Source organism: Chlorella variabilis, assembly GCF_000147415.1.
Source record: "Chlorella variabilis unplaced genomic scaffold CHLNCscaffold_20, whole genome shotgun sequence".
Classification (NCBI taxonomy): domain Eukaryota; kingdom Viridiplantae; phylum Chlorophyta; class Trebouxiophyceae; order Chlorellales; family Chlorellaceae; genus Chlorella; species Chlorella variabilis.
Genome location: NW_005435068.1, coordinates 859921 through 883163, shown reverse-complemented (window position 1 = coordinate 883163; position 23243 = coordinate 859921). Strand labels below are relative to the sequence as shown.

General features: G+C 63.5%; 3 protein-coding genes across 3 annotated transcripts; all 3 read left to right on the top strand.

Annotated features, from left to right (window-relative positions):
* Nucleotides 1-2337: 2337 nt before the first annotated feature.
* CHLNCDRAFT_58775 (hypothetical protein) lies at nucleotides 2338-16443 on the top strand (the record flags this gene model as incomplete). The annotated part of the gene is made up of 39 exons (XM_005844954.1): nucleotides 2338-2525; nucleotides 2668-2795; nucleotides 2950-3060; nucleotides 3238-3722; nucleotides 4835-4923; nucleotides 5078-5234; nucleotides 5481-5562; nucleotides 5738-6062; nucleotides 6201-6384; nucleotides 6497-6559; nucleotides 6715-7068; nucleotides 7218-7421; nucleotides 7490-7615; nucleotides 7784-8044; nucleotides 8164-8361; nucleotides 8473-8616; nucleotides 8753-9010; nucleotides 9157-9403; nucleotides 9514-9608; nucleotides 9748-9924; nucleotides 10075-10278; nucleotides 10392-10820; nucleotides 10978-11204; nucleotides 11358-11589; nucleotides 11903-12125; nucleotides 12607-12723; nucleotides 12875-12972; nucleotides 13096-13218; nucleotides 13369-13444; nucleotides 13534-13582; nucleotides 13697-13781; nucleotides 13942-14008; nucleotides 14158-14256; nucleotides 14730-14814; nucleotides 14976-15060; nucleotides 15153-15291; nucleotides 15351-15456; nucleotides 15579-15784; nucleotides 15941-16443. 39 exons carry the CDS (start codon nucleotides 2338-2340, stop codon nucleotides 16306-16308), a joined length of 6894 nt encoding a protein of 2297 aa, XP_005845016.1. The 3' UTR covers nucleotides 16309-16443.
* Nucleotides 16444-16575: 132 nt separating this feature from the next.
* CHLNCDRAFT_138487 (hypothetical protein) lies at nucleotides 16576-17789 on the top strand (the record flags this gene model as incomplete). The annotated part of the gene is made up of 6 exons (XM_005844953.1): nucleotides 16576-16624; nucleotides 16710-16864; nucleotides 16962-17095; nucleotides 17172-17233; nucleotides 17334-17449; nucleotides 17565-17789. The coding sequence occupies 6 exons, from the start codon at nucleotides 16576-16578 to the stop codon at nucleotides 17787-17789; spliced, it is 741 nt and encodes a 246-aa protein (XP_005845015.1).
* A 4437-nt stretch (nucleotides 17790-22226) lies between these two features.
* On the top strand, nucleotides 22227-23010 carry CHLNCDRAFT_138486 (hypothetical protein; the record flags this gene model as incomplete). Its single annotated transcript, XM_005844952.1, has 3 exons — nucleotides 22227-22334; nucleotides 22454-22618; nucleotides 22882-23010. The coding sequence occupies 3 exons, from the start codon at nucleotides 22227-22229 to the stop codon at nucleotides 23008-23010; spliced, it is 402 nt and encodes a 133-aa protein (XP_005845014.1).
* Between the last annotated feature and the right edge of the window lie 233 nt (nucleotides 23011-23243).

The window sequence follows — 23243 nt, the reverse complement described above, 5'->3', positions numbered from 1 at the left end:
CCTCGCACCGGCGGCGGGGCCACGGCTGGGGCTAGCGGTAGGCCTAAACCCACGATCCTCCCACGAGGGGTTGGGAGGGGTTGCCGGTGCTCTCTTGCCTCGAGCACTGGCCACCACCTCCCAGCACAAACCCCTGCACCGCGCACTCTGTCGCCGCTGCTGCTCTTCCCGCTGAATGTGCCTCCTGTCCTTCCTCCTGCCCTGCAGGTCCGCCACGGTGGGTGGCGACTCATTGTGAACTGCCCAAATGCAGCTCCGACAACTGCATCTGGCGTGATCCCTGCTGCAAAGACCACCACCTCTAAATGCCGCCCCTGCTGCTGCCCCGCTGCCTGCCTACCCACAACCAGCGCTCTTCAGCGCTCGCACCATGGAAGCCCACTGTATGAGGAGCCCAGAAGCCCAGTGCATGAGTGCGACCCACCCACCCAGCTGATGAAATGCTGGCGGGAATTGCATGGGAGGCTGACAGAACTGACAAGATGGTTGGTTCTGCAATGTTGCGCAAATAAAATCAAATCAATGGAATGAAAATGCCAGCCCGCCTCAGTAGCCTTTTGGCGGGCCGTTGAGGCCGAGCGCCTTGAGCGCCAGCGACAGATGCAGCGGCTCGCTGTCTGCCAACGCCGCAGGGGTCAGACCCGGCCACAGCTCCCGCAGACGGCGCAGCCCCACTCGCAGCGATTCCACCTGGCATGGTAGACCAGGGGAAGAGGGTGGGTGGGATGTCATGGCTGGCAGGCAAGCAAGTGCAGTCGAAGATGCAGCAGCATGAAGGCTCACCGGCTCAAACAGGATCATGGGGTCTTCCTGCGCGGCCAGCAAGGCAGTCCAGCCAATAAGCGCACACAATCAACACATGCAACAACAACCTTGCTAGCCAGCACTTCGCCGGGGATGCTGGGTCCTGGTGGTTGGCTGAGCCTGCCGCCACACCTAGTAGATTACCTGGTACATGCAGTTCAGATCCGCCCCGTCCAGCTCCTTCTGCAGCAGTTGGTTGGCGGCTTCTAGCTGCTGCGCCTTGGGCGGCCACGGCCCGTCCAAAAAGGCGGCTGGCGCCAACTCCACCATGCACGCCACGTCGGCGCCGGGGAACAACACCTGCAGGGGCACGTGTGCGCGAGGGGGTACCCCTTGGCGGCTGTCGGGCAGGGCTCCGCAGGCTACACGCTCCAGCCCATGTGGCCGGCTGCCAGCCTGCCAGCCCAAAAGCGGTACAGCCCAGCCCACACGACAACATCCAAACCCAGCCGACCCGGCAAGCACCTTCATGCCCACGAGCCGCACAATCAGCTCCTGCCGCTCCATCTCCAGCATCTGGGGGCAGCGCCGGATGAGCTTGATGGTGGAGGCACGGCTGCCCAGCAAGATGGCCTGCAGCTGCTGCACCGCCACCGGGTCCAGCTGCATGGCGAGGAAGGCGAGGTGGTGAGGCTGGTGAGCACCGCATACCGCCTTGAGCCTGTTGGGCGGGCACACCAGCGGCCCAGTAGCAATGCACCAGCTGATACATCGATCAACCAGGGGCAGGCTGGGCGGGTGCCTGGAGATCACTCACATCCGACTCGTCTAGGTCAAAGCTGCCGCTGTCGCTGGAGTCGTGGCGTCTCAGCGGCGCGCTGTTTATCAAACGTCGATAGGCTGCCTGCAACCCGCACCACCTACTCTTAATTGCATTGGTAACGGAGCAAGCCAGATGCCCCATCCCAGCACATGTCGTGCTTTTGACGTGTTTGCAGGGGAACATGAGGCCCAGCGAGCGGCCAGGAGGTGCACGCACCTGCAGCGGCGAGGCTGAGCTGCGAGCAGCATTGGCGGCGCCGCCCAGCCATTGGACGAACCCTGTGACCCAGCCCACGCTGCCGTCGCCCTCCAGCTCCTGCCACAGCTCGTCCATGCTGCTGTAGGAGGCTGGGTCGCGCTGCTGCCGCTGCGAAGCACTGGCCGCCACCCGCCGCTGCCACCGGGTGGGTCGTCGCAGAAGGGTAGATGGTTGTGCCCGGCGGGCCTGGCTGCTGCATCCGGTGCAGGACGGCAAGGTGCAGGAGCTGGCATGCACTTGAGCCTGCTGCTGCGTTGCCGCGCAGGGCACCTCTGACCGTCGCGCCTGGGCGGCAGCCCAGTGCACTGCCACAGCCATGGTTGGATGATCAGAGGTGCGGCAGGGATGCACCACGTCCCAGCACTTTCAATTGCCAAGAATTATCTGACAATACCCTCCAGGTGGCACTCTGCTGCCCCGAAAAGGAAATCGTGAAACCGATGCGCAGATGAGCTGCTGCCCACATAAGGAAGGCAGCGACCCGCTGGATGGCGTCCACCACATTCGCCGCCATGGTGCCGCTGTTGGCCCAGCGGGGCAGAATTCGCAGCCAGGCGCCGCGTACATGGCACCCGGACCCACAGCCGCTGCATGCAGAGCGATCACGGCAATGTCCAGGCAGGGGAGTGCGGGCGGCGGCCAAGCGTGGCGGCGGCAGCGGCGGCGCCACACACAAGAGCAAGAAGTCAAAGGAGCTGGAGTGAGTGGCATGCAGCCGGACGTCAAACCTCGTGCCTTTAATCCCTGTGTTTCCTAGTTCCTGCTGTCTGTGTGCTGCACAGAAGTGGCCGCGCACAGCCCCTCTGCGAGTTGGTTCGTTTGACGCCCGCCCCGCCGTGCAGCGAGGTGGCGGCGTTTGAGCAGCTGATGTGCGACTGGGACGACGCCTTTGCGGCAGACTGCTATGACAACGAGAGGGCGGCACGCATGGCGCGGCTGGCAGAGGAGGGGTACCAGCACCATGGCAGAGGTGAGGACGCAGCTGCCCTGCGCTGCCCTTGCTGCCATTGCCGTGCCACGTTGGCGCTGCAGCCTCCTTCATGCTGCGACAAGCAGCGGGAATCGGCATGCGCACTCCGCGGCTCTGCAGACAGTGCCGCTTGCTGGTGTCCCTGCACCTGCAGGTTTTGTGTTTGTGCGCAGCCGGCTGGACAAGCGGTCGCGCAAAGCAAGGAACGACAGCGGCGCCTCCAAGGGCTTTGGCGCAGCGGCAAAAGCACTATCGGTAGAGCAGGGTGAGGCACAGTGCAGGCTGAACGTACTCTGGCATTGTGGCCTCGCATGTGTGCATCGATTGCCCTCTGCCTGTTGTGCGCTGTGCCGTGCATGCACGCTTCTGTTGTGGCGATCTGCACACAAGCCTTGCGGCTGCTCACCTCCACCCTCTCACCTGCTGTCGCACCAATGCGCAGGCACACCGCTGGAGAACAATCCACAGCTGCACCTCCTGTCCTGGACAGCCTGCTACATCGCCAGCAGCCAGCTGGACAGCCTGGGCGGCCTGTTTAGCACACAGGAGGGGGTGCTGCTGCCTGACAGCGGCAGCCTGCTGACGGATGGGGGCAGCGGTGCCAGCGGTAGCAACGCGGCTGATGCCGTGGGGGAGCTGCAGCGCGTGCTTCGTGGCCAGGATCTGTCGCAACTACGAGGATATGTGGGAGCGCCGCCTCAGGCCCGCCCTGCCAGCGGTAGCGACGACGATGGCAGCAGCACTACGGGCAGCAACAATGGAGCAGCAGGCGAGGGATCCGAGGTGGAGGAGGGTACTGCTATGGGCGGCATACGGCGCTATGAGCCAGAGAGCGGCGAGTTGGTGGTGCTGCTGTCGTGCAAGATTGGCGGCAAGCCTGCTGTGGGCGCGGAGCTGTTGGCGGTGGCCCAGGCAGAGGATGGCAAGGTTGTGTTGGCGCTGCCGGACGGCTGGGAACAACTGCTGGCAGCGCCCTGATGGAGGCGGCAGCAGCAGGGTCGGCTGGCCATGGCGCCCATGTGCTGCTAAACACACAATACCAGCTTTAAAACTGACTTTTCACATTATAGTCAGTGCTGAAATTCTGGGCAGGTTAGGACCTCGCACAAAAAGGGGGCGGCAGAGCTTGCGGTTGGCTTGAAGAGGAGAAGAGGAAGGCAGGGAGGTTCCACCGGCTGCAGGCCCTGGACTGCATGGTTGGAGTGGTAGAGCATCGATGCGCCATTCGATGCATTATAGATCTCCAACGAGGTCCCTGCAGTACCCCGAATCAGCCCAGTTGTAGTTGGGCAAATGGGGCCGATTTGGCTGCTTCGCGATGTCGAGATGGGGTTCAAAGTTACCTGTATCGAATGCAGCAGTCAGAACGCCATTTAACAGGCGATTAGAGTGTCTTCCACCGAGATGGTAGCCGCCACGTTGGCTCCAGCCTGGCAGAATGCAGTGTTTCTGAAAGCTGGCGAAATCGCCAAATGCTGGCGAAATCGGGCCAAAAAACGGCTCTGGCTGGCGATTGGCCGAAGGCCATCGCCAGCCAGGGCTGGCTAAATGAGGGCAGGCGGCGGGGCGACATCGCCAGCGCGTCGCCAGCCCCCATGACTGACATCGCCAATATTTTGAGGAGAAATGGCCAATTTTCCTCAGGAACTTCACTCCATAGTGTTAAACAAGCGCCAGCTTGCTGGGGGCTTCGCCCCCAGTCCCCCAAAAGGGAGGCAAGTGCCGACAAAGCAACAGCGGCGCCGCATGTGGCCGCTGCGCTGTGCCAGGCGCAAGGGTGGCTCCCCCGCATTTCGCCAATCCTCAATGTGCCATCGCCAGCTGATTGGCGAAATTTGGACGCGACAGCAGTCCTCATCGCCCGCCCATCGCCAAAGCTGCCACGAGGGCCAGAAACACTCTGGCAGAGCGTGGGTACAAAACACCCCCCCACGTTCCTAAAACATCCAATCCCCATATTTCATTCTCCCGTCTCGCGTCTCAACGGAGAAGAGTACCACACCCCTCTCCACACGTGCTCTCGGGGTGTCCCCCCCCAGCACGCACCGGGCGCGTCCCCCGACACACGCCTGTGCAAAGAGCCCTCCCAAAGCGCCTTTGACCTGTGGTCCTTCGGATGGATGAACAAGTGAGGGCCTAGAGGGGGTGGCGGGGCAGATGGAACTGCAATGGTGCCCGTAGGTGGTAAGCTCCTCAAGAGTAGGTTTCCCTGCACTTGCATTTGGCCTCGGGAGGCTACCTGGGTCGCGTTGAACGACCAGCAAATGCCCGCGCTGCTGCAGGATCGTCCCCGCTGCCCGCCGCGGCGAGGTTGAGGTGGCCGACCTGCCGCTGCCCGAGGCTCAGCAGGCTGAGCCCTGCTACGAGGAGCTCAACACCAACTGGGAGGCGGCTGTGCAGGAGGCCAAGAAGGCTGGCAAGGAGCCCAAGCTGATGAAGGTGGGTGGTGCAGCGGGGTGGCGGCGCCGGGCGGCAGCTCCCAGCGCTCGAAAACGCTACAACCTGTGCTGCTGCCTGCGGCAGCTCCTGCGAAGGAAAACGCACCAGCATCCTGCATGGCTGCATGAGTCGGGCGTGTGCTGCTCGGCTTTTGTATTGGCAGTCGGCAACGTGCCATGCGCCCAACCCCTACAACATGCACCCTCCTCAGCAGCCGCCGCGCCGCCCGGCCCTCACTTGCCGCAGGTGCTGTGGAAGACCTATGGCAAGGACATTGTGCTGGCTGGCATCTTCAAGCTGATGTGGTCCGTGTTTGTGATCCTTGGAGGTGAGTCACTGCCACCGTGTTGGCTGGCCTGGGCGGGACCGGATTGCACCTTGGTTGCATTCACCTAACGGCATTTCTTGCTGCCGCTGAGCGCTGCCACGCAACCCGAGCCAAGCTGCCTCTGCCTGGCCCTGACCCTGCTCCCCTGCCTTCCCTGCGCCCGCCCGTGCTGCAGCCTACTACTTCACCCGCTCCATCCTGATGTGCATCCGCACCCTGGAGGGCAAGGACGACTCCATCTACGACACCGAGTGGAAGGGCTGGGTGCTGACCGGCTTCTTCTTCCTGGACGCTTGGCTGCTGGGCATGATGCTGCAGCGCATGGCCTTCAACTGCCTCAAGGTCGGCATCAAGGCGCGTGCCGCCCTGACCACCATGATCGCCCGCAAGTGCTACAACATGGCCCACCTGACCAAGGACACAGCCGCCGAGGCTGTGGGCTTTGTTGCCAGCGACATCAACAAGGTTTTTGAGGGCATCCAGGAAGTGCACTACCTCTGGTGAGCGCGGGAAGCAGGGCAGCGGGGGGCTGCCTGCCACAAGTGCGTAGATGCATGCATGGCCTGGCCAGCCCGCCGGCTGACAGCATCCTCCTGCACTCACACGTGCCGCCCCTGCCCACCTCCTCAACCCCGCAGGGGCGCCCCCGTGGAGGCGGGTGCCATCCTGGCTCTGCTGGGCACCCTGGTGGGCGTGTACTGCATCGGCGGCGTCATCATCGTGTGCATGGTGGTGCCGCTCCAGTACTACTTTGGCTACAAGATCATCAAGAACAAGATCAAGAACGCGCCCAACGTCACCGAGCGCTGGTCCATCATCCAGGTGAAGCCGGCTGGCTGCCACTGCTGCTTCTGCTCCTGTGCTCCTTGCTCCTATTGCGTTTCAGCTCTGCGCCTGACACATGCCGCCTGCCCTTCCCTTTCCCCGCCTGCAGGAGATCCTCCCGGCCATGAAGCTGGTCAAGTACTACGCCTGGGAGCGCTTCTTCGAGAAGCATGTGAGCCTGCCGGCAGCAGACCTGTTGAGCTGGCTGGGCTGGGCTGCTTGTCATGCTGTGCTGCACACCATGCTGCTGAGCGACCAGCCCGCCTGCCTGCCTGCCCACTCACTATTCCCTGCCTCCCCTCCCTCCCTCGCCCCCTGTGCCTGCAGGTGGCTGACATGCGCACCCGCGAGCGCCACTACATGTTCTGGAACGCTGTGGTGAAGACCGTCAACGTGACCATGGTGTTTGGCGTGCCCCCCATGGTCACCTTTGCCGTGCTGGTCCCCTACGAGCTGTGGCACGTCGACTCCTCCACCAGCGAGCCCTACATCAAGCCCCAGACCGCCTTCACCATGCTCTCCCTGTTCAACGTGCTGCGCTTCCCCCTGGTGGTGCTGCCCAAGGCCATGCGCTGTGTGTCGGAGGCCCTGCGCTCTGTGGGCAACCTGGAGAAGTTCCTGGCTGAGCCGGTGGCACCGCGCCAGGACCTGGAGGGCAAGCCCGGCGCCCAGCTGAGCAAGGTGGGCTGGGTGGGGGATGCCTCGAGTGCATGAAGCAGCGGCAGCAGCCGACACACCATCTGCCGTCGTCCATGTCCCACACATGCATGCGCTGGACATGCTTCCCTCCCCTCTCACTCCCATCGCGCCCCTCCCGCTCCCCGCTGCAGGCTGTGCTGAGGCACGAGATGGACACCAGCGGCTTCACCCTGCGTGTGCCCGAGTTCAGCGTCAAGGCCGGAGAGCTGGTGGCGGTGGTTGGCCGCGTCGGTGCCGGCAAGAGCTCCATCCTGCAGGCCATGCTCGGCAACATGCAGACGGCGAGTGGTCTCGCCAAGTGCCAGCACAGCGCCTCATCCTGTCTCCCTTTTCTGGTCTTCCTTTCCTGGCCCACTTAATCCCTCACTCTGCTGCACTGCTCCTTTGCTGGTCCATGGTGCAGGTGGAGGGCACCGCCCACTCTGGCGGCAGGATTGCCTACGTTCCCCAGACGGCCTGGTGCCAGAACCTGTCCCTGCGCGACAACATCACGTTTGGCCAGCCCTGGGATGAGGCCAAGTACAAGCAGGTGGGCTGGCAGCTTCGGGGCTGGCTTGGTTCACAAAAATGGAGGGGAATAGGCACGTCTCCCCGGTTGCTGCTGCCTGGCAGCGCACGAGTTACCAGAGCCATGTGCTGTGCTGTGCTGTGCCGGCCCTCTGACCACTGCTGCTGCTGCCGTGCCGCGCGCCTGCAGGTCATCCACGCCTGCGCCCTGGAGCTTGACCTGGCGATCCTGGCTGCCGGCGACCAGAGCAAGGCGGGCCTGCGCGGCATCAACCTGTCTGGCGGCCAGCGCCAGCGCCTCAACCTGGCCCGCTGCGCCTACTTTGACGGCGACCTGGTGCTGCTGGACAACGCCCTGTCTGCTGTGGACCACCACACCGCCCACCACATCTTTGAGCACTGCGTGCGCGGCATGTTCCGCGACAAGGCCACCGTGCTGGTGACGCACCAGGTGGGGCGCAGCGGCGTGCTGGGTGGCCTGGCTGGAGAGTGTGTACCGGCATGCCGCCTGCCTGCCCTTGCGACAGCCTGCCAGCCTCTTGACCTGTTTCCCTTGGCCGGCTGTTGCAGGTTGAGTTCCTGCCCCAGTGCGACAAGGTTGCCATCATGGACGACGGCACCTGCGTCTACTTTGGCCCCTGGAACGCCGCCGCCCAGCAGCTGCTTTCCAAGTACCTCCCCGCCAGCCACCTTCTGGCTGCCGGCGGCAACGCCGAGCAGCCGCGCGACACCAAGAAGAAGGTTGTCAAGAAGGAGGAAACCAAGAAGGTGCGGGTGGAGCCGGCCCTGCACTTTGCGGTTGCCCCTGTGGAGGCCTCTAAGCTCGGGCAAGACCAGGCAATTGACAGCCGCCCGCCGTTCCCCTCGCTGCTGCTGCAGACCGAGGACGCTGGCAAGGCCAAGAGGGTGCACAGCGCCAGCCTCACCCTCAAGTCTGCCCTGTGGGAGTACTGCTGGGACGCCCGCTGGATCATCTTCTGCCTCTCCCTCTTCTTCTTCCTCACCGCCCAGGCCTCGCGCCAGGTGGGTGGGTGTGCCTGCAACCGCAGTCAGCGTGGTGCCGCCTCCAGCTCGCTCAGCAGCACCGCTTGCTGGCCAGCCCAGGCACCACAGGGCTGGTTCCACCTTTGCCGCTCGCCCTAAACCCTCTCCCTTGCAGCTTGCAGACTACTTCATCCGCTGGTGGACCCGCGACCACTACAACAAGTATGGTGTGCTGTGCATCGACGAGGGCGACAACCCGTGCGGCCCCCTGTTCTACGTCCAGTACTACGGCATCCTGGGCCTCCTCTGCTTCATCGTGCTCATGGCCTTCCGCGGCGCCTTCCTCTACACCTGGTCTCTGGGCGCCAGCTACCGGCAGCACGAGAAGTCCATCCACCGCGTCCTCTACGCACCGCTCGGCTTCTTCCTCACCGTGCGTCTCAGCTGGTTGGGTGGTGCTGGGGCGATTGTCGGCATGTGCAGATTGGCGTGGCTGCTTTGCAGCAGCACTTCCCTCTCGCCTGTTCTGGCTGCCTCTTCTCACCCACCTGTTCCCACCCCCCTCCACCCTCCCTGCAGACCCCCGTGGGCGACCTGCTGGTCAGCTTCACCAAGGACCAGGATGTGATGGATGATGCCCTGCCTGACGCCCTCTACTACGCCGGCATCTACGGCCTCATCCTACTGGCCACCGCCATCACCGTCTCAGTCACCATCCCCCTGTTCTCCGCGCTGGCAGGCGGCCTGTTTGTGGTGTCGGGCATCATGCTGGCGATCTACCTCCCCGCTGCCACACACCTCAAGAAGCTGCGCATGGGCACCTCAGGTGCGGGGCGGTGGTGCAAGGGGGGTGGCGGCTCACCACTGCTGCCCGCCATACTATTCCCTTGCCATCACCTCAAATCACCTGCCTCCCAACCTTGCTCCCTGCTGCAGGCGACGTGGTGACCCTGATTGCTGAGGCTCTGGACGGTCTGGGCGTGATCCAGGCCTACGGCAAGCAGGCCTACTTCACCACGATCACCAGCCAGGTGAGGCAGGCAACCTGCACTGGAGCGGCTGTGCTAGCCGTGCTTGGGTGGAGTGAGACAGCCTCTGGCCATGCTCCCTCTGGCGCGCGCCTGAACTTTCCTCCTCGCCTGCGCCGTGCCATGCCGCCCCGCTCTGCAGTATGTGAACGACGCCCACCGCGCCCTGTTTGGCGCCGAGAGCCTCAACCTGTGGCTGGCCTTCATCTGCGACTTCTTCGGCGCCTGCATGGTGCTGTCGGTGGCCTGCTTCGGCATCGGCCAGTGGTCCACCCTGGGCTCCTCCTCCGTTGGCCTCGCTTTCTCCCAGTCCATCCAGGTGTGTGTGTGGGGTGGGTGGGTGGGTGGGGGTGGGGGGGCTGCTCAGGAGTTGGGGCAAGCGAGCTCTTGTGTCTTATGCCTGCCCTTGTTCCCACCCTGGTGCCGACCCCCTCCCCCTGCTGCTTGCCCTTCCCGCTTCCCCCTGCAGATGCTTGTGTTCTACACCTGGTCCATCCGCCTGGTGGCCGAGTGCATCGGCCTGTTTGGATCCGCCGAGAAGATTGCCTGGCTGGCCAACCACACACCCCAGGAGGCCGGCAGCCTGGATCCACCCAGCCTGCCCGGCAGCGGCGAGACCAAGGCTGCCCCCAAGAAGCGGGGCACCGCTGGAAAGTTCCTGCCTCCTCTCAAGGTGTGCCTTGCACTGTGCAGATGCGCTGCTGTGGAGGAGGTTGGATCAGCAGGCGCATGCTGCAGCCCATGGCGCACCTCACCATCTGCTTCTGTCGGTGCTCTGCTGTGCAGGACGAGGACCTTGCTATTGTGCCCACCGGCGGCCCCAAGCTGCCCTCTGGCTGGCCCCGCACCGGCGTGCTTGAGTTCAACCAGGTTGTGATGAAGTACGCCCCACACCTGCCCCCCGCCCTGCGCGGCGTCTCCTTCAAGGTCAAGAGCGGCGACAAGGTTGGCGTGGTGGGGCGCACCGGCTCCGGCAAGTCCACCCTGCTGCTGGCTCTCTACCGCATGTTCAACCTGGAGAGCGGCGCCATCACCCTGGACGGCATCGACATCTCCACCCTCACCCTGGAGCAGCTGCGCCGCGGCCTGTCGGTCATCCCCCAGGAGCCCACCGTGTTCAGCGGCACCGTGCGCACCAACCTGGACCCCTTTGGAGAGTTCGGCGCAGACGCCATCCTGTGGGAGGCGCTGCGCGACTGTGGCCTGGAGGAGCAGGTGTGTGGGGTGGTCCTATGGGCTGGCTGGCTGCCTGCCTGCCTGCTGGCTGCCTGATAGGCTGCAAGGCCCGCCACCAAACCTGGGAGTGCGGGGCATTTCCCTGCTTTCCTCGCCTTGCACCTCACACCCTGCCACTCCCTCCTCATGCGCACAGGTCAAGGCGTGCGGTGGCCTGGATGCCAAGCTGGACGGTACCGGCGGCAACGCCTGGTCCATTGGCCAGCAGCAGCTGATGTGCCTGGCTCGCGCCGCGCTGAAGAAGGTGCCGGTGCTGTGCCTGGATGAGGCCACCGCCGCCATGGACCCCCACACCGAGGCGCATGTGCTGGAGATCATTGAGCGCATCTTCTCAGACCGCACCATGCTCACCATCGCGCACAGGTGGGCAGCTGGGGCTGCGCGCGGGTGTCTGCTGGGTGGTGGCTGGGACGAGGTGGCTGAGCCGCTCTCTTGCCCCTGCTGGCTGCTGGCTGTGTATCCCTGGACCTCTTCTGATCACCCTCCCACCTGCCCTCCCTCCCCTCCCGCCTGCAGGCTGGACAACGTGATCCGCTCCGACCTGGTGGTTGTGATGGATGCGGGCCAGGTGTGCGAGATGGGCACCCCCGACGAGCTGCTGGCCAACCCTCAGTCCGCCTTCAGCCAGCTGGTGGACAAGACGGGGGCTGCCAGCGCCGCCGCGCTGCGCAAGATGGCTGCCGACTTCCTGGATGAGCGGGCGCGTGGCCAGAAGCTTGGCTTCAAGCCGCGCCCCTCGCTGGAGGAGGTGCGCCTGTCGCTGGAGGGCGGCGCCGCGCAGGGAGGCCTCGCCTCCTACGTCTCCGCCCCCGCCCAGCCCTGAGCGCCGAGCGCAGTCCACATCCCCTTCCCTGAACCAAAACCCACCACACCCGATTTCTCTTCCATTTCGTTGGCGAGCCTCATGGGCGTTTCCTGCTGAATCGAAACTCAACAAACCTCGTTTATCGTACCAATGGTTTCTCAACGCCCTGGCTGGCGCCCCGCCGCCGCGCATCACCCACCCGCCCGCGGTAGCGGTACCAGCCCCGCCGAGAATTTTCTGCCATGTTCCCCTGCAGTCCCACATCTGTGTGGCCCCCAGTCCTTCCCTAATTTTGTCTACACTACTGTTTCCTCCAGCTTTCATGGCAAACGTCACTGCGCTCCTGTTGCCAAAGCCAGTGCTTTCCCATGCTCCTGTTTCCTCGCAAACCGTCAATACGTACATTCGTCTTAATATCATCCAACTCCAGTGTAATGTACTACACCCAGCCACCAAGGAAGCAACCTGGTCATCGCGAAGTGCCGGCTGTGCTGCCGCCACATCAGGATGGCACATCAGTACTCCTCCCACGCCTGTATGCCGCACGATAGTCCAACTAACCCCAACGTGTCCTTCCCACACGCCGCAAGCAAACCCCCACCGGAGCGGCGGTGGATGCGGGTGGAACGCGGCCGCCGTCCCTCCTCCGCGAGGGGTGGACAGGGTGGGAGCATCTAGCCCCCTTTTTCGCCTGCACCGATCACAACAACCACCAGCGGCTCCAATAGGAGAGATGGCAGAGAGAAGCAGCCTGGCCCCGGGCGTGGTGGTCTTGGCAGCGGGCCTAGCAGTCGCCATTTTGACGGCTGTGCTAGCAGGCAAGTCATGCCAGCAAGCAGATGCGAAGGAGCGCACGGCAGGGGGAGCCGCCGTCCCGCCTGGCGCCCTCTGGCCTGCCGCCTGCAAAGTGCACGTTCTACCATTCTGTTGTGTATTCGCCCCCTGGTCACACACCTGCAGGGATCACGTTTACCGCACATCTGTCCTCCAGTGGCAGCAAGCCACCCCCGCCGTTGCCGCCGCTGACGGAGCTGCCAGAGGGTCGGGGCCTCGACTGGAGCAGCGCCGGATACCGAGGTGCGCCGCTGGTGGTGATGGTAGCGGTGGTGCTGCTGCATGCCGCAGGTATACAGGGCCCTGTTGCTGGCCAAAGCGCAGGGCTGATGTCTCACAACCTCTTGTCCCACGACCTCTTCTCCCTGCATCCCACCCGCTGCCTGTGGCGCAGACGGGAGGGAGGCCATCCCGTCGCCCTCGGCCAAGTACAGCGCCGCCGACTACGGGGCCGCGGGGGATGGCGTGACGGACGACACGCAGGCCTTGCAGGTGCCCGCGTGCTGCTGCTTGTCGCGGGCTGACTGACCATAGAAGGCTGCCGGCACGTGCAGCCCGTGCTGCATCATCAGGCATCAGCACACCGCACCATGTGCCGCCTCCCCCCCTCCGCAGGTTGCTGTGGCAGCCGCCCACGAGGACGATGAGGGAGGGGTGGTGTACTTGGGCGCCGGAACCTTTGTGCTGACCCAGCCTCTGAGCATCGCTGGGTCCAATGTCGTGATCCGAGGCGCAGGGGTGAGGCCCAGCTGCGGTGCGGGTGGCATGCAGGCTTAACATCGAGTGTGCTCAGCATGAAGTGGCTGTGGCTGTGCCGCAGGATTCAGCGTGCTTCACCACGTCTGCTGTGGCAGCTTGCGACCCACATTGCGGGTGCTCCTGGTGCAGGAAGACGCCACCACAATCTTTGTGCCGCTGCCTCTGAGTGACGTCTTCCCGGGGACCTGGAGCATGGATGCAAGCGGTGAGGCTGTGGCTGTGCATGCTGCCTGCCAGCTTTTTGCTGCTGCCAACCTCTGCCGGCTGCCGCTTTGGCCACTTCTGCGTGTGCAGGCAAGGTCACATCGCCCTGGATCACGCGGGGCGGCTTCCTCGCCTTCAGGTGGGCACAGGCACAGCAGCTTCTTTGTTACGGCAGCTCTTGTGTGGCAATCCACTTTGAGATGCAGCGGCATCCCTCTGGCATCAACCCAGGACCCACGCCCTGTGCTTGCAGCGGCAGGCGGACCAAGAGCTCAGACTCGTCCACGCTGCTGGCCACCGTCGCTGGCAGTGTGGAGCAGGGGGCATCTGTGATCCCGGTGAGGGCGTGCAGGAGTCGCGGGGCACAGGCAGTGATTCGGCTACAGCCACTCTGCATGGCAGCACTTTGCGCAAGCCTCAATCAACTTGCTGCATCCAGCCTCCGTGTACGGCAGGAGATGCGTGTCCATGCTTTTTATTTCTTTCTATGCTGTCCAGGTTGACTCCACCGCGGAGTTTAGGCTGGGCCAGTGGGTCCGCATAATCATCAATGATGCGTCTACGGGTGCAGCCCATGCGTGCTGCTTTCAGGCTGAGGGCCGCCCAAACAGCAGCCCGCCTGCGCTGCAAGGGGAGCAGGATGTGGTCAGGGCACCCAACCCAGCTACCGTGGCTCAGTGTGATGCCGCTTTCCTCCCTGCTGCACCCCTGCAGACGCATCTGCTGGCGGTGGGACCCTCGAGCGGGGCAGCTCTGAAGTGCAGGAGAGCGAAACTATGATTGCTGAGGGTGCCACGGGCGGCGGGGCAGGAGGTGCCGATGGCGCTGCACACAACAGCGCCCCTTTGGCGCAGTTGATGTCTGCGCCCAACGGCAGCATCGCAGCCTTTGTGTATGGTGACGGGCTGGCTGACAGTGGGCTGCCTGGGACTCTTGCCGAGGACGAAATCGCCTTCTCTGCCAGGTGCATATGCATGAAATCCCTGGTGCCAGAGCATGGCGTGTCAAAGTGGCTTGCATGGTGCAGATTGGGAGCTTTTGATGAGGCGAGTCCCACCTGGCATGCCGCTGCTGTTTGCTTGCAGAGTGGCATCCGTAGGCAAAGACTGGGTGGCACTGGATCGCGAGCTCCCGTTTCCAGGTGCTGCTGCACAGCCGATGCATGCGCTTGCCATTCGCAGCGGCGCGTAGTTGTTCCCGCTGAGCGTCAAACGAAACCGTCTGCGCCCAGCTGCTGCTGCACTCGCAGCGCTGCCTACAATGCTGTTCTGGCTGTCCTTGTGCAGTGCGGGCGCAGTGGACGGGTGTACTGCACGCGTTTGAACCCACAGTACAGTGCTCTGGTGTGGAGCAACTGACCATCCGGTTCAAGTGAGCAGTCTGGCGGCAGTCGCTACTTGGCAGTTGACGGTTTATCGGCAGCTTGTCAGCCTGCGTCCTTCCCTGGCTTCTCCACACAGGAGCCACGACTGCGCTGGCAGCAGCTGGGCCTGACAGTTGCTGAGTCGTTCTGTACTGCGTTTCTGCTGCAGCCACAGCATGATGGCCGCACACCTGGCTGAGCGTGGATACAATGCGATAGAGCTTGAAGATGTCGTCGACTGCTGGATACGCCAGGTGTGCGAGGGGTCCAGAGGTTGTCGCAGCGGCTGCCCGCCAGAGGTTTGCGCAGTGGCAACACAGCCGGCTGGGCCGCGCCTGCCCTGCAGGTGACCATTCTCAATGCCGACAATGCCATCCGGCTGCGAGGCACCGACCACTCCACCTTGTCAGGTCAGGCTTGCAGCGGCGGCGGGGTGGTGGCGGTAGTGCCGGTGTGGTGTCGTCGTGGCCTTCCTAGTCCTGCTGGTAGGTGTAGTCTGTTGCTACTGCCACTCTCTGGCTCTCTGGTGTTGGGCCTGCTGCAGACGTGACGGTGGGAGTCACTGAGCTGCGCTGGGAGCCTGACACCAGGGAGGTGAATGGGCACCATGCCATCACCGTGAGCAAAGGCCACGCCAACCTGGTCACCAGGTGGGTCCCTGCACCGCTGAGACTGCCTGCCTCGCCTGCCTGTTGTGGCGCGTGGCAGGCTTCCCAGGCTTGCTCAGCCTGGATATTTCAGCCCCAGCATTGGTGCCCTGTCCTTGCCGCAGGTTCCGCATCACTGCTCCCTTCTATCACGACATATCGCTGGAGGGCGGCGCGCTGCTCAACGTGATCAGCTCAGGCGGCGGTGCCAACCTCAACCTCGACCTGCACCGCTCCGGGCCTTGGGGCAACCTGTTTTCGCAGCTGGGCATGGGCCTGGCGGCTCGCCCGTTTGACGCGGGGGGCCGGGATGGCCGCGGGGCGCATGCAGGTGCGCCGGATCAGCGCATGTCGTCGTCGGCTGCCATGGCTGCTCGAATGGGGCCGGCGTGGGGTGTGCTGGCTATCAGCGGGGCCATGGTGGCCGTCTGCTGCGACATGCGCTCTCAACCAACAAGCTGCGCTGCTGTCCTGCTGTGCTGTGCAGGCCGGCAGAACACGTTTTGGAACCTGCAGCCGGGAGATGTGGCAGCGGCGGCGCCTGCCTTGCAGCCCTCTGCTGCTGCCGGTGATGCCAGGCGGCTGCTGGTCGACGGCGATAGCTTGCTGCATGCCGGCACAGGCCAGGCGCGGTTGCTTCGCCAACTGGAAGCAGATGACTCAGCTGAGCCCCTGCTGCTCCCAAGCTGCGAGTTCGGGCCGTTGCTGAACTTTGTGGGTGGCTTCGCCGGAGAGCTGTGCAAGTCGTCGGGCTGGTTGGTGGCGGGGCTCCCCGATGACCGGCCAGACCTGCACGCCAGCCAGGTCACAGCACGATTACAGCATGGTGCTGCCGACAACAAGACGCATGCATAGCTGCCCGCAACCAACGCATGAACCCGTCTTGACAACGCATCCCGCATACCTTACTCTAACACCTGATCTGTTCCCCCAATTTGTTTCGATCATTTTGAGAATAAAGCATATCGAATGTATTACAAATGCATTGCCCACCCGCTTGACAGCCAGGCAGCAGCCGTGCATGACAGCCAGGCAGCAGCCGTGCGCAGCCAGGGGCATCTTGGGCTCCTCACCGTTCCATCTCTTTCAACCCTTCCCACAACCCTAGGAAGCACGGCAGCCATGCTGGCTGGGAAGAAGGCTCTGGTCACAGGCGCCTCCAAGGGCGTTGGTGAGCCCGGCAGTCGTGTTCTGCTGCTGCCCAAGCAGAGGTGTCTGGCAAAGTGTCGTGTGCATCAACCTGCCTGTGTGTGCAGGCGCCGCCATCGCAGAGCGGCTGGCCCGCGAGGGCGCCTTGGTGTGCCTGGTGGCGCGCAGCGAGGACTCCCTGCGGGAGACTGCCCGTCGGTGCAAGGACAGCGGCGCAACGGGCGCTGCAGTGTTCCCCTGCGACCTTGGCAATCCACAGGAGGTGGGTGTGCTTTGCAGGGCTGTGCTGGCCTTCCGACTCCCGCTTCCCCCATTGAGATGTCTGACCTCCGCCCGTCTGCCTCCCTTGCGGTGCGCAGGTGGACAGGCTGGGTGCAGCGCTGCTGGAGGCGCACGGCTGCATCCATGTGCTGGTGAACTGCGCGGGCGCTTACCCCAACCCTGGCCAAGCGCCGGAGGAGGGCGATCCGGATGCCTGGGAAGCGGCACTCAGGTGAGTGGCCTGGTGGCGTGGCAAACGAATGCAGGCCAGCTTTCTCATCTCTTCTCTCTTGCCTGCGTTGCCGCAGGCTGAACGTGCTTGCGCCGCTGCGCCTCACCCGCCTGTTGGCGCCGGCGATGGTCAAGGAAGGTGGGCAGGCACTGGGGGCCTGCTCGCCAGGTTCCGCCGCTGTCGATGCACACGTTCCCCTGCTCTTCACGGCCCTTCATGAATGCCCGCCTGCCTGCAGGTGGCGGGCACATTGTGAATGTGGGCTCCGTTGCTGGGTGCAAGGGCGTGGCCGATGAGGCCAGCTACAGCGCCACCAAATGGGCCATCCGCGGATGGAGCAACAGCTGCTACGAGGTGCGCCAGCGCCAGGCATAGATCGGCGATGCCGCGCTGCTGGGTGCTGCCGGGCTGCCTGTGAGCTGCCAGGTGCTCCCAGGCGCCTCCTGCATCTGGCCTGCTCTTGCTGCAGGCTCTGCGCGAGCATGGGGTCAAGGTCACACTCATCCAGCCCGCCCACGTGGCCACCGACATGGCGGCTGTCCAGGGTGGCACTCGATACAGCGAGATGCGACCGGAGCTGATGATCCAGCCTGAGGATGTGGCGCAGGCGGTGGTGCTCCCCTTCCACCTCAGCAGCAGCGCAGACCCAGTGGAAATCATCCTCAACAGGCTGCAGACGCCCTACGCGGCATGAGCTGCCATGATGCGACTTGAGCGTGCAGGTCCCGGTCCAGCCAACCTGAAATCTGTGCCACTTGTGATGCTCTGTTCAAACGTCGATTGTGACTGCACTCTCCGACTGTGTCTGATTAAATGCGCACGACTGCTTGTACAAAGGCATCAGGCAAGACAGGAGAGGCAGTCAAATAAGGATGGCACGAGTTGGGGCGCATCGCATGGAGACTTGGCGCATGCTGGTCTTTCTGGTCCTTGTGCTGCGGTGGTGCTGCGGCACCAACCGTGCCTATTCTTGGGATAGTGGATGCATCTCTGCTTGTCAAAAACAAAATAGTGTCTGTCGCCCGGATGGCTCAGCTGAGGTCCTCCAGCAAAGTCCCTGCACCGGCGGTGGAGATAAGGCAGGGCCCGTCAGCGGCAGGACTGCCATGCAGGGTAGTGGCAGCCGAGCAGCGGTGCAGGCGGCGAGTGGTCAGAGTGGTGCATGAATTCAGTGTGTCTCCAACGGGGGCAAAACCATGCCTCCTCGGAACAGGTCTGTGGTGAATAGCTCTCATCATGCCACTCGTGAATGCATGCTCAACGGCGCAAGCTTTCGTGTGCAGGCAGTGAACGCGGGCAGGCGTGAAGACACATGGCGCATGCATGTGTGCAGCACAGGTACGCACAAGAAAAATGAGGGTAGGCACAGAAGGCGGTCGGCGTCCAGAGCGACTGCCAGATCCAGGGGCAAGACGTTGGCCCATGGCCAGCCTGTATGTTGGGTGTTGGGTGGGGGTAAGGACGTCAGCGCGAGAGTAAGCCCCGTTGTGTTGACGCACGGCTGCCGCCCGAAGGCAACAGCCGCGGCCGGCCACATAACTGTGGTTATGGCGAGCTGCCCCGCCGCCGACGCTGCCGCCGCCAAGGCGGACGGCAGGGGCGAGCGGGGGTCCTACCCTTTCGGGTTGGCACTTTCTGCCTGGGTGCCCGGGGACTTTCGCCCAGCAGTTTGGCATTGGTGAGGCGCGAGAAGCGAGGGTTTGCTGAGGTGGCCCTTCGCGCTGCGTCCTTACCTTGGGCAGCACCATGGGGTCTTCAGCTGGGAAGTCCCACACCGGTTCGAGGGCTCAGCGAGGTCCTGCAATCAAGGTTGGTCAATCGGGCGAAAGTGGCATGATGAGTGGCAAGCATAGATCGTAATGCATGGACTGCTCAACAGCCCGCAACTGTCGGGCAGAAGCCAGAACAGCGGGTGGCAGGAAAGCACCCTGGCAGGGCTAGGTGTCGTCATGGCAGCAGCAGAAGGGGGAACAGGGATGGAGAGACTGCTCAACAGCCTGCAACTGTCAGGCAGAAGCCAGAACAGCGGGTGGCAGGAAAGCACCCTGGCAGGGCTGGGTGTTGTCACAGCAGTGGCAGAAGAAGGAAAGAGAAGAGGGCAGGACTGGTCAACAGCCCAGGGCTGTCAGGCACAAGCGAGAACAGCGCGTGGCAGGAAACAAATTGGCAGGGCTAGGTATCGTCACGGCAGCAGCAGAAGGGCAAGCAGGGACTGGGTGAGCGGCAGGCGGCCGATAGCAACCATCAGATAGTGGTGCATGTAAAGAGTATCCACACGAGTTGATGCGGTGGTTGTTGGTATGGATGGGTTATCATCGTCTGGCGCAGCGGCCGCCGCCATGCATGTGCAGATGATGGTTGCTTCCAGAGGCAAAACATGCAAAACAAAAGAAAACCGCATCGCACCTGGAGAAGTTGTCTAGCTGGCATGAAAGGTCCACACCACAGTCCCATGTGGAACAGGGGCTCTGCAGGCGAGTGGAGCAAAAAGGCGTTGACGAATCAAGCAATGAATGGCTGCGAAGGTTTCTGCGGGCAGCGGTGCAATGCAGATGCAGATGAGGGGGTGGGTGCGCCGCCACTGCTCTCAGTTCAGGTCTCCAATAAACTGCTTCCGCACAGCCGTGAGGCTCGCTCAGTAGAACGAAAGTTTAAGTTTCGCATCAGCGAGCAGGTTCAGCGTGCAGAATGCATGCATGCGTTTGGGGCGTCAGCGATCGTTTTTTGCCATCGCAGCTCAAGGGCGTTAGTGCTGCTAGCATAGGTGTCCTAAGATTTGATCGGAGTGATTCATCAACCGCCCAAGCAGTGAGCGCGCCAGCGGCAGGCGGTGGCGGCGGGTAGCGGCAGCGAGCGGCAGCGCCGGCAAGGGGACGGGGGGCGCATCGCGCCCACCGCCTGGCCCGGCCGCGGCCCTTGGCAGCGGGGCGAGCCCCGGCAGGGCTCAGGACGACATCCCGCCTCATGCATGCGCCCGCCCCACTGGCCTGTGTGAGGTCATCGGCCACCAGCAGTAGCTGGGCGCCCTCGGACATCAAACTGGCTCGCGGCTGCGGGCCCAAACTACACATATGCATAGACCAGTAGCCAGGGTCTCCTCCTGCCTTCTACGCCCCACGGGGTCTCTGGCAGCCGCATCCCCGGCGCACCCGCGCGCTCCCCCCTTCATACGCTCATTTGGGCCCGATCTGATCCCGCACCGCGCGAGTGGGACCCCACGCCTACAGCCTGCCACCGCCCCGCCGCTGGCGCCGCCGCCGCCCGCGTGAGGGGCTGCATGCCCACTGGGGGGGGGGGGGCGGCTGGCCTAGGAAGCGGTGCGCACGTGTAAGAACTAGGAAGGTGCAGCGCTCAACTACTTCAACAACTTGCAGAAATGCTAGCGCTGAGGCCAGCGCCCGCCAGCGGCCTGCCGCCGTTTAGCGCCAACATTCAGGTCGTTGCTCGCTCATCTGCATTGCCAGCAGTTTACAATCATAGTGGTTCATGTGACAGCAAGAATCAGGGAGCAAAGAGTCGGGGGAAAGTGTTGTGGGGCATGACGACGCAGCCGGGGGGTGGCGAAGGTGCGGCCTGGGAGTGGCTGCCTCTCTGAGAAGGCTCTTGGCGCCGGTCCAGAAAGCGCGATTGGCTGCCAGAAAGCGAACCCTGCTGAGGCTCTCACATCATCACTTGGGTGGGTTTCAGCAGCAACATGCGCTTCATCACCTTAGAGCCGCCCGCCTGCAGCAGCAGCAGAGAGGCAGGCCCAGCCAGCAGCAGGATCACAATCAGCAGGCATCAACGACTAAAAACCACCGGCGACGCATTCCAAGCAACCCTCAGTCTTGGCAGAGCGCCCGTCTGCAGCCCCCAGCCCCCACTGTGCTGTTAAGCAAGCAGTAGAGCGGGCACGTGCAATGCGTCTCCCCCGCCTCAACTCCACCTCAACTCACCATCTCTCCCAAATCATCACCTCGGTGCAGGCCTGACCAAGCAGGCCGCCCTCGACCGCCTTCACCATGTGCTTTACCTCTGCAGGCAGGCAGGGAAGGCAGGGCATGCACGCAGGCAGGTAAGCACGCAGGCAGGCAGGCAGACAAGCGCTAAGGCAGGCAGGCAGGCACCACGGTGCAGTGGCGGCGCCGCATGCAAGACTTTGCGGCGAGGTAGATGCAGTGTGCATGGTGGGGCAGGAAGGTCAGAAAGAACGCAGCGATGTTGTTATCTCTTCAGGCGGATGCTCAGAAGTGTGTGATCAACATGGTTTCTTCACTCCTTCAGCCAGCCCCAGGCTGCTGGACAATGACCAAAGCAGGCTGCGCCTCACCCCCGAAGCGCACTGGAGGCAGGTGGCCACATGAATGCCGGCGCCGACGCAGCGATGGCGCGTGGCGCCCCGCCGTGGCCCTGCTCTGCACATCGGCAGCAGCATCGAACAATGGAAGTCAGGGGTGCTGCTGCCAGGCCTGGAGCATGTGTGCAGGGTGTGTGGGATGTGGGGTTGTTGCCCCGCTGCTTGACGGGCCCTCAGTGGGCGTCCGGCCCGTTCAAAAAAACGGGGCGTTCCTCTCCTCGGATTGTAATGGGGCGGTCTTGCTCCATAGAGTGGGAGAGCCGCACGGAGGATGGACCGAGTTGCTGATGCATAGGCGGGCCACTCATGTGTGCAGGGGTGCAGCGGGCGGGCAATGCCGGTGGGGAGGCATGCAGAGCAGGCTCGGGGCAGGCGGCAGGGCGGGGCGGGGTGGTGCAGCCTGCTACCCTCAGGGTTTGCTATAGTGTCCACCTGGGGTTTCAGTTCTCAAAGATTCGTTGCCATCAATGGGTGGCAGAGAAGCACCAGGTACCCGCCGCCCCAGAGCAGCTGCTCACCTGTGCCAGGGGTGGACGCCGTTGGGATGGGCACACAGAAATAAAGAGTTGGGAAGCGCAGAGCTGCATGAAGAACCCCGCCCGCCCGGGTCTCTGGCTCGTGCATGGAGGGCCTGCAGCCTCTCCTGCCCCGCAAACAGACGATCGGACCCACTGTGAGGCAGCGCCGGCCCGCCCGCCCGCCCCTGCTGCCCTCCCACCTCAGGAGGAGAGTGACACTTGTGCCACCCCTCTTGCGCTGGGCTTGCGGCTGGGGGCAGCTTGATCGGCAGGATCGATGGTGGCGCCCCAGGTTGCGGGAGCGAGGGCTGTGCTGGGTTCCGCGGTGCGGGCAACCCAGCAGGCCGAGGTGAAGCACCAGGCGGCCAAGGAGTTCTTCAAGGAGGTGAGTCTTGACGCGGGGGAAGTGCTGGAGGGCAGACTGATCGCACCGTGGACACCACCGCCGGTGCTGCCCGCCGCTCCTGCGGCCAGGGCTCGAGCGCCCTTTGCTCGCTGCCGCAGGTCTGCCGTTGCCTGCCCTGGGTGGCCAAGAACTACCGGCTGGAGGAGCTGACCTCGGTGCAGCAGCTGCGCACCAATGTGGCCAGCCTGTTCCGCCAGTACAAGGATGTGCAGTCACCTGAAGTGATCGACCTGCTGGTGTACAAGGGGCGGGAGGAGCTGGAGGTGCGTGCAGACTGGGGGCGGGTCGGCCGGCCGCGACTGTGTTGCTGCGGCCAGCGCCCACATGGCAACAGGCAGGGCAGGAGGCATCAATCAGGGAGCGACACTACATCTGCATTCCTGGCACTCCTGTGGCACTGCACATCCGCAGCACTGCCTAGCTGTAACGCTGCTGACATCTCCTCGAAACTTGCCTGCTGCACTCTCACTGGCTACAATAAAAACTCGGCGCTGAGCTGCTGCCCCTGCCCTTTTTTCGTGTGCAGATGATCCTCATGCAACACAAGCAGCGGCACCATATTATCACCCAGTACATCCACAACCCCGCCAAGGACCGCGTGACAAAGCCCACCACGATGTCGCCCTTCCTGCAGCAGTTTTACAAGAGCAACTGACCGCGGCCAGCCTGGTCAGCCAACTGCTTTTTTTAACACTTCTGGGATGCACGTGTAGATGCAGCAGCACAGGTTGCCAGCCTGCCGCCATGTCCCCCTTTACTTCTGCTGCAACACACACTGTTCTTGTTTTTGGCCCTCCAACTCCCTGCTGCTCCCTCCCCGCTGCTGCCTTGAAGCGGCCTCCTGCACTCTGGTGTAAAGTAACTGTAATGCCTGATCTTGTTGACTTG